The following is a 9,494-nucleotide window of genomic DNA, read 5'->3' on the forward strand; positions in this document are numbered from 1 at the left end:
TTTTTCAAAGTGCCACTAATTGGTTGTTACGTTAGCTACATCTAGAATTTTTATTCAGATCTTTTTGAAACTTAAAACTACGATTTTCATTTAAAAAAAATAAAGAGCTACATGTAGCTCGGCCTCCGTTTCCAGTTTTTGTAAAACAATTTCCTATTTGATTATACAAATGCAGTTGCAGAAAATAATGCAGACATGTGTTTTGGTGTCAGCGTGAAAGCGAAAAGAAGGAAGAGAAATCTGTCCAGGAGAAAGCTTCACTCTGTTTGATTAGGTTTGCAACTGCAAACCTGAATATTCAGACAAACAAGTCCAGCTAAACTACTCTAGGCTTTAGAAGTACATATCAGTAAGTACTCCTATATGAAATGTGTCAAAAATCTACATGGTCAAATTTACAGTGGAGAAAAAAAACAACGCTCACCTATATGAACAAGCTTAGTGTTCAGGATAATCTCAAAGAAATGTGCCATCATATTCATACCACGGGGAAATATTTCGTGGAAATTCTCTCGAGGGCTTCAGTTTTTTCAGGCTAGCTCTCTCTCAGTTGCTGCAAGATTTGCTGCTAGCAAATCGTTCCATGTATCAGTTGGACCTGGCAAGCACCAATGCATGCAATCATCATGCTTCTTTCCTCCGGTTGTTGATGGATGAGCATCAGCCCTGAATTCACTCATGTGAGTGACATTCAAAACTCTAAAGGTAGACTGCTCAAGAGCCTTCATCAAGTGCTGGTTCACCAAGCGTACTTCCATGTTTGTGCTATTGTTGTCCACAGAAAAAAATTCTTTGACCTGAAAAAGTTTGGGTAAAGTTATCAACGTCAACACTCCAATATAGGAAGAACCACCAAGCCTCTAAAGCCCCAAATTAGGTATTCAGAAAGAAGGAAATTCATAATATTACAGATACTAAAATACATACATGTCTGTTTACCCTACACATGTAGGACGTACGTCTGTACAGCCAACTAGGCCATTCAAATTAAAGCTAATTAGCTTATTGGCCTTGAAACTAAGCTAACGTATAGACATGCATATATTTTCGGCAAAGAAGGCTGGAGCATTCATAGTATCCCATTGCTAGAGCCTTTCTTTCATTCCATATCCCTATAATCTGGGATATGTGCCACAAAAAAAATTCCATTTCAACTGCAATTCAATGTCATAATAGATGGTCAAAGTTAAACCTCGAAATACCTGGACGCCTACTAAACTAGGTCAGATGGAGTACAACCGTGAGTTCATATTTAACAGTTTTGTGATTCACAGGAGTAAGACTACCTACAAAAACTTGAAACTACTAAATCAGTAGACGTGCATGTAACGATAGTATGCCTGATTCAAATAAAAAGATAAATAAAAATGAAGCATTCAAGAGATGTTGAAAAACTGCTACCCAGGTATCTAATGCACTGTAGTTTCAGTACCTCTTCTGAGGACAAGGGTTGTTCACGCTGACAAGATCCACCTTCATTCCAGTCACCACCTTCAAAATGTCTAGGAGATTGAGTGCGGAAGAATTTAATTCCGTTGGGCCTTATTGCTTTGTTCACGAATGTTACCTGATGAAAATTGTTTATTCATAGCATGAGAATAATAAGTTGAATATCGAGATGATAGAAAATAGTAAGGTGATCATTTCTTCTTTGCTTCACACTTCACAGGATATTCATTGAAGCCATTCATATAAAATGCAGGGGCTGAAAAATATATTAGTCAAATGCAGCCAAAACTAACAGTTGTTTGAAGTATATCGACCCGCTTAATAAGATGCTACTTTGATAGAAATGCTGGACCATTCCAAAGTAAGAGAAAAACTTCAGGATTCAGTGAAATATACAATACAAGGTTCACACACGGCTAAAATCTTACTGGTTCAGCATTAGCAAGCAAGGAATAGTAAACAGGAACTTAGAAACAGAACTTCAAGCATACCACATGTTTGAGAGCCAAATCCAGTCCTTCAGGTGGCGATAAAGGAGGTATAATCGGCATCCCTCTCTCGAAGAATACCATCGGTAATTGTATTGGATCAAACTTTGAAGGGGCCCACCACCTGCATAAAGCAAAGGGGCCAGCTCAGTAATACGAAATATGATGCCCACAAAACAAAATTAGTTTCAGGAAAAAAAAAGGGGGGGGGGGGCAACTGTGACCCTTATTATGACCTAGAGTGGTCAACAAGCGCGTCTAGCTTAGGCACACAGGATAGTTAGCAAGACAGCCTGAAGATAACATGTATATTAGCACCGCGAAAATAATAGGCAGACCACAGAACTTTTCCATCACTACTTGTTAGAGGTTAACCAAAGTATTTTAATAGCACCAGTCAGATCACGTAAGAAATCAATCAAAGCAAACAATTTTGTCTGACATAATAAGTGCCTAGGTAAAGCCACACTAATTTTGAATGGTACATAGTTGAATGCACTGAGGCTTAGGAAGAAGGCTTAGGAGAGTAAATAACAATTGAGATATTAATTGATCATTATTATTACTCGGAGGGTGTAATTCATAGGATAGGATTCCAGGCTCAGCATTGACAGATAGGCAAACTACATAAAATTGTTGATTTAATGCCGATCTTCCTTATGAATTGCGATGTTCACTTACCAATGTCCTGTGTTGAAAATAAGAACATCATGGAAGCTTGCTGCATCTGCCCATGTTTGATCGGGAATATCAACATCAACCCTGTAGCCTTGCTTGTAGCCAAGAGATTCTAGAGGACCTCCGTCTGGACTAGCCGACCACCTATGGAACCAGCAATATGGATTTGATGAATGATGACCGGCAGAATCATGCATGAATAAATGAACTACCAATCACCCTCTAAGGCACAACAAAAGGTAAGGGAAACAATAGTGCCTAACAGAGTACACAAACAAAGGGAATTTAAAGAAAGACAATGAACCAACAAGAGAAAAGTTTGTTTTGGGAATCACGTAGCAAGAATGATCTACTGGAAGCCTTTCAATACTCCCAAGTTATACCTAGAATCCGAAGATTTTTACGGTAGGGACAGAGAAATATTGGCCATCCAGTAATCAGATCTGATGGCCAGATTGGCCAGTACTTGTTGACTAGAAGAATAGTATTTTGCCACCTAAGAGCAAATTCGGCAGGTGCAAAAACACTTGCATCAAATATAGGAAACTTCCATATACTAGTTTCTTTTCTTAACCTTTATTATAATAGTTTCTTTATACAAATAATCTGTGCAAGTTGCCCATAGATTTGGATTGAGTTTTAGGGTTTGCAGAGAAAATAAAACTAATACGTGGGGCACCAATCTAGTTTTGTTATCTCTCACGCGAACTGGAATGAAGAAAAATTTAAAGGAAGTGTCCAAATCATAGCTAAACTTTATCAAAAAAAAAAAATCACAGTCGAACCAAAGCTTGGTTAAAACAAATGTGCAGTCGGTGATAAGATCAAGTGGAGTAAAAAAATTGGTCCAAGGCTCCAATCCAATCACATGCATGGTAAATATCATTAGAATATCAAATCTTAATATATGGCAAGATTATTGCACTTAAGTAATAATAAACCAAATCAAATCAAATCCGTATCATGATTTATTTCCAAGTGCATTGTCCAAAATATCTCTCCAATCAACGGTGGATAAATATTAATACTAGTATACTACTACTCGGCAGGACTAGTAAAGTGTACCGTAAAAGACCTCTAGAATCCAAAGCCAAAAGTGATGACCCATGTTGCACATAGTTGATTCATATAACCGATAACAATAGAAGCTAGGTGCAATTTTACAGAACTATATATTTTGGTACTAATGCAAATGACACTACTTACCTACCATAGCGTACCAAAAGATTAGTTCTGTGGTATGAGAGGGTGAGATTATAGCGTAGGAATGTGAAACCTCGGTCTGCCCCTGCTGGACGCCACTTGCGAACCTCTCCGCTCACTCCTCTAAGCATGCAGACCAATGAGGCAAACATGTTCCTATTCAACGAATCACCCACAAATCCTACAAGAAAATACTGAACATACATCATTGTAAAATGGCAAATTCAAGGGGTCTCTGAATACGATACGTTTGCCCAAATAGACAAATCTGAACAACCAAGCTAGTTTTCCTATTATACCATTATGATCATAAGAATGCAGCAGAATCATACAAACAATGCTAGCTTTTCAATACTAGCAGTCAGTGGCGGAGCCAGGATTGGAGCAAACCCTGGGCCAAAAACTAAGAGAGAGAGAGAAAAAAAAAACTTAGAAAACATCATTTATAGCACAAAATTTTGGTAAGATTGGAAAGATACAACTTCGACTCAATTTTTAATGGTCCAAATAACTACAAAAGAGAGTGGAAAACATAAAATCCTAGTTTTTTTATAATCCATGTTGGTAATTTTGAAATTGATACCAAAACATGCAATCAATACTCCAAAACATTGTAGCATCCATGTTTGTCATTTTCGTGTCTAAAATCTTCCTAAACTATGAAATCGATAGCAAAATGAATCAGCTCAATTCTGGACAGTCACATAAATCAATTAAATTGTAATTTGAATTAGCTAGCTCCTGCAGAGGGGGAGCTGTAGATGAGTCGTGAGTGGAACCTTACTAGGAGAGGCGTAGTACTGGGAGGGTGGGCGAGCTGCGTAGCGGGAAAGGGCGCAGTGGAGAAGGATGGGTTCCAAGCTTCCAGACTTCCAGTGCGCCCAGCGACCGTGCTGCCCGGGGCGCCAATCCGGCCGGCCGCGGATAATGGAGTGGCGGCGCGCATGTGTCCAGCCGCACCGAGGAAGGGGATGGAGTCGGGCAGAGAGAAGGGTTTGATTCGAGCCTTCCCCACTCAATGTCCGATCACTCGTTTCCAGGTGGATTCGTTCGTGTTGGGCCAGAAAAGAGCAATGAGTACTTTGCTGCACCCAGGGCCAAATCTGAAAGCCATATAGGTTGGTTGCTGAGAAATGTGGCGCGCCCCGGGCCATGGCCCTGGCTGCCCTGGGCGTGGCTCCGCCCCTGCTAGCAGTGAATGTAGCAAGAATGTACCGACATAGCCACACTACAGATTGCACTCTCACTTTGATACATACAACCCAGGCCAACTCACATGTCTTTTCAACTATCAATACTATCTTGCATAGTAACAAAGGAAAGTGTGGCAGCATTTCTCGAGTGCTGGTTTTCAACAATTAGGCAGTACATACATACCATATTACCACCTTCTCATATGGCAGGTTTCATCAAAGACGCAAAGCCACATTATCCAATAGGCTTCTGTTTGCACACAGAGTGTCATGTCACGTATACTAGCTACGAAACACAGAAAAATGGGAACGAGTACGAACCAATGTTGGTGTTCCTGTGGCGCTCCAGGAACTGGTGCGGGTCGAGCCTGGGGAGTAACTCACACCCCGTGGGCTTCCATCTCCAGCGGAGGAGGGCGCGGCCGTTGCGCTTGCCGTTGGCGACGCAGTTCCAACCCTTGAAGATCTCCTTGCACGTGTGGTCGTACCTAAGCTGGGAGTCGGCGGAGGCATCAGGCACCCACCCGCCGGCGGCGTAGTCACAGGTCCGCTGGGGCCTAAGGGCTGCGTTGCTGACCGTGGGGATGGAGCGGAGTGGGGAGATCAGGAATATGATTATAAGAATCATAGGGAGGAGCAGAAGGAGAGGGAGGAAGGCTTTGCGCCACCGCAGGCCGGCGGACGGGCTCCTCGCCGGTGGCATGGGGAGACCCGGCGAGGGTGAACGGACTCGAGTTTTGCTTGGGCTTAAAAAAAGATTAGTATAAGCCGAGGGGCCTAGAACAGTTTGGAGTGAGTCAGGCCACCTAACGTTACTTCGGCCTGAGCACTCAGCAAGATTGCTTAACTCAGCTGGGTTGGAACCTTCCCAGTCGGCATAGAGTTCTTCTGGACTCCTTTCATCGGACAAATGCAAACTCTGCTCTCAACCTGTTACCTGCAAAAGAGTTTCACCTTGTATTAAAACTGTATGCTCAAGGAGACCAGCTGCTGAAAGAAAATTCGGAATTCATAAGGCAGATCCGCATTAAATCAACAATTTTATGTAGTTTGCCAATCCGTAATCTTTTTTCAGTGTCTCCCACCTATTTTTGAATTGCTTGCGCGCATAATTTATTTTTGTGAGGTCATTGAACTTCATTATCAAACTCTTATATCCAGCAGGGTTCAGATACCCTTGATGACGATTTCGTGCTATAACTTCCTCAATAGACACATGAAGAAAAACTTCAGCCGCAAACGCATCCCGAACAGCTTTCCCAGATTTTTGAGATCTGACATGTTTCTTCTCTGTATCCATCTATCGATTGTATATATGATTGAACAATGTGAGGTGGTAGGCACATACAGAAAACAATGCAATTCATATATTTACACGCGAGTTTGCATGCCGGGCATATATGATTGAACACACGAGTCAAATGTACAGAGTGATACTAGCAGTACTTGTATGCTTACAAAAAATCATGGTGTGGTCTCTAGTTAATTTTTCGTCACATTTGCGTGCAGCAAGTAGTACTGATCAACAAATCTGAGAGGGAAGAGGCAAAATGACGGACAGAGAGAGAAACGCACCTTGCCGTCCGTGCAGTCCTAACAGCGGCAGGAGGGGATGGGCCTTGAGCATACGGAGGTTGAGGCAGGAAGCGGCAGGAGAAGAAGTTCGGACGGCGACGTAACGCCGGTGGACGGCCGCGGCGGGCCAAGCCGCGGTCAGCGAGCTCGACGCGGCTCGATCTAGGCCGACAAGAAAGGGGTGGTCGCGGCCTATCCCGCCGCCGTGGAACGGAACTTGGGCTGCGCGGGGAGGGATTTGGAGGCGGCGGCCGGAGAGGTCGCAGGAGGTGGCGGCGGTGTGGGGCGAGACGACACGAGAAAAGAATGGTGGTGGGGTTGTGCGGGACTCGATGGGGGAAAAACGTTTCCTTCCGCGTTGCCCTCTTCGGTGGCAGTCGCCCGTAATTAGAGCAAAGAATAGGGCCATCTCAACGTACCGTTTCGGTGGGAGTTTCGGAAACTGTGGAAAGCTAATCCCCCAGGTTCCCAGCCATTGGATCGAGCAATGTGGGTCATTCCCAGCCGTTTGATCAAATCATCAATCTACCTCTCCCACTTTTGCTTCCATAATGTACCAAAGTAGCAAAAAACGGTTCATTTGTAGCAAAATCTATTTCCACCTAAAATCCCACTTTTGCTTCCATAAAAAACATCAAAGTAGCAAAAACAAACCGGTTGTAGCAAAAAAGGTTGACCACAAAAATACATAGACCTCGCGGTAGACCTCGCCGGAGACCGCCGGAAACCACGCCGGAGAACATGTAGCAAAAACATTGTTTTATTGTAGCAAAAAAAGGTTTGATATTGCAGCAAAACCGACCTCACCGGATACCTTGCCGGAGACAACATCGTCGGAGAACCCGCCGGAGACGGCGCCGAAGATCTCATTGGAGACCTTGTAGCAAAAGTATTATACTATTGTAGCAAAAGCACACAACAAATGTAGCAAAGTCTGATTTCATCGGAAACTCGCCGGAGAAATTGTAGCAAAAACAATTAAAATACTATAGCAAAATCAGAGAACAAATGTAGCATAACAGATTTCGTCGGAGACATCACAAGAGACATGTAGCAAACTACTTATACTATATTAGCTGGAGCGAAGCGCCGGGTGGAGTTTCATCGCTGGCGGTAGGAAACAGGAGGCGCGCGGGGGTGCGAGAGCGAAGCGCGCGGCGGAGGTCAATGGTGTGGACCACCAAGAGGCGCGCGGGGTCGTCGTCGCCCGTCTCCCGCCGCCCGCCGCTCATCTCCTGTCGCCCGTGGGAGAACGCCCGTATCCCGTCCTGGCGTCGGCGAAGCTTGATGGGGGGCGACGTAGAGGAGAAACACGAGGGAGGGGCGGAGCAGGCCCAAGAGGCCGGCGGCGGTGCTCTCGACGGGGGCGGCGACAGTGCTCCCAACGGGCGGCGGCGGGAATCTAGGAGGCGCGGCCGGGATGGAGCGGCGGGGCCGGTTCCTATGGGGTGGCGCACCGCGACGGCTTCCTGCAGCGGGGACGACGGAGCTCTGGGGATTCGGTGGTGGGGAGGAGGAAGGGATAACGTGGGTGGGACCTGTCGTGCGAGCTGTGGTGCCCACTCATTTCCGTCGCTACGTCGTGGACACGCGTCGTGCTCTCGCAGCGGAGGATCAGAACGTTGTTTCCCCGGGGGAACGTCAGCTTTTCCTTTTCCAAATCTTGAAGAAATACGTCAAAGCTCGGCTGAAAAACGGCTTAAAAGCGAGATTTTTAGAATTTTTATTTAGAAACTATCTCTCTGATCCATATTAATTGATGCTAAAATGTGACTAGCCTTATTTTTTTGCAGGGTATGGATTTAGTCATAGCCTCATTTTTTGGTGGTCTTGTGGTATGTGTGGCATGTTTTCGTTGGGCACGGTGTTTGTCGGCGCCCTTGGTTGCCTCTCTATAGGCTGGGTTGGCCTGGGGACACCGGATGAAGAAAATTTTGCGTCAATTTTGGCTTTTTTATCCTCTAAGTTGTCCAAAAGCTCCAAAAGAAATGGGCCTTATCCCTCGTCGTCGTTCACATCGTGTGAAATTTCTCTCCAAGCATGCACATTTGAGTGTATTCAGAAGGAAGGTTTCAATTTAAAAAAAAAGAGTAAATTTCAAAAATTACCCCTTAGTTTGACAAATCTAACGGTAATTATCCCATTTAGCAAAAAGAATTCCTAATTACTCCATTTAGTAAAATTTATGCCAATTTTTACCCCATCTAATATTTTTAACGATTCAATAGGTGAGTCCTGGCTGTCACGTCCATTTGGTGTGCCACATAAACTGTTCGTGGAGCCATACCTAGTCCAAGTTCTGAAAGTTTAACAGTGATCCGATGGGTGATGCTCGCGCGCAGCAGCTACAAGACGCTGCACCTATATGGGAGAATGTGGCGGCGATGGCCTTGGCGACACCGCCGGACCCATCGCCGACATCCACCGGCGAGGGCGAGCACCTTGAGCAGGTCCGTTGGGAAGCTTCTGTAATATTTGTTGCAGACCACGGTGCCAGCAACATAGACATAGGCAGATCGCAGGCTGAGAGGGAGGAGGGCGTGACGCGTGAGAGCAGAGTGAGCTACCACTGGCCTTACAGTCAAGAAGTTTTCTAGTCAAGAAGTTTCTGTAACTAAATGTGACCAATTCAGAAACAAGCCGGTACAACTATGGTCTAGCTGGATGCATCTTGAGATGAGAGAGCAGAGCAATGCGGACGAGAGACCATGAGAAGAGAAATTGCTTACGCCAGCAGCTTTCCTAGACATGGTGATTAGAGCGATGGTACTCTGATTTTGTATGTCTTTCAAAATATCCACTTCGAGCGAATGGAATACATATTGAATCTATTAAAGAATATAAGGGGTCAAAACTAACACAACTTTTACAAAATAGGGTAATTCGGATGAAAAAAATTCTAAATGGA

The 9,494-nt window shown here is 44.4% G+C and overlaps 1 protein-coding gene across 2 annotated transcripts; it reads right to left on the reverse strand.

Annotated features, from left to right (window-relative positions):
* Positions 1 to 241: 241 nt before the first annotated feature.
* LOC124675016 (protein trichome birefringence-like 13) lies at positions 242 to 6,650 on the reverse strand. Of its 2 annotated transcripts, XM_047211078.1 has the most exons (7): positions 6,587 to 6,650; positions 5,333 to 5,948; positions 3,822 to 3,999; positions 2,619 to 2,759; positions 1,941 to 2,061; positions 1,433 to 1,567; positions 242 to 797 (listed from the first exon to the last, which is right to left on the reverse strand). In XM_047211078.1, exons 2-7 carry the CDS (start codon positions 5,712 to 5,714, stop codon positions 531 to 533), a joined length of 1,224 nt encoding a protein of 407 aa, XP_047067034.1. In that variant the 5' UTR covers positions 5,715 to 5,948; positions 6,587 to 6,650; the 3' UTR covers positions 242 to 530. The 2 variants fall into 2 exon arrangements, with proteins under 2 accessions (XP_047067034.1, XP_047067035.1); XM_047211079.1 differs by lacking the exon at positions 6,587 to 6,650 and having other exon boundaries at positions 3,822 to 4,012; positions 5,333 to 5,634.
* Between the last annotated feature and the right edge of the window lie 2,844 nt (positions 6,651 to 9,494).

Source organism: Lolium rigidum, chromosome 7, assembly GCF_022539505.1.
Source record: "Lolium rigidum isolate FL_2022 chromosome 7, APGP_CSIRO_Lrig_0.1, whole genome shotgun sequence".
NCBI lineage: Eukaryota > Viridiplantae > Streptophyta > Magnoliopsida > Poales > Poaceae > Lolium > Lolium rigidum.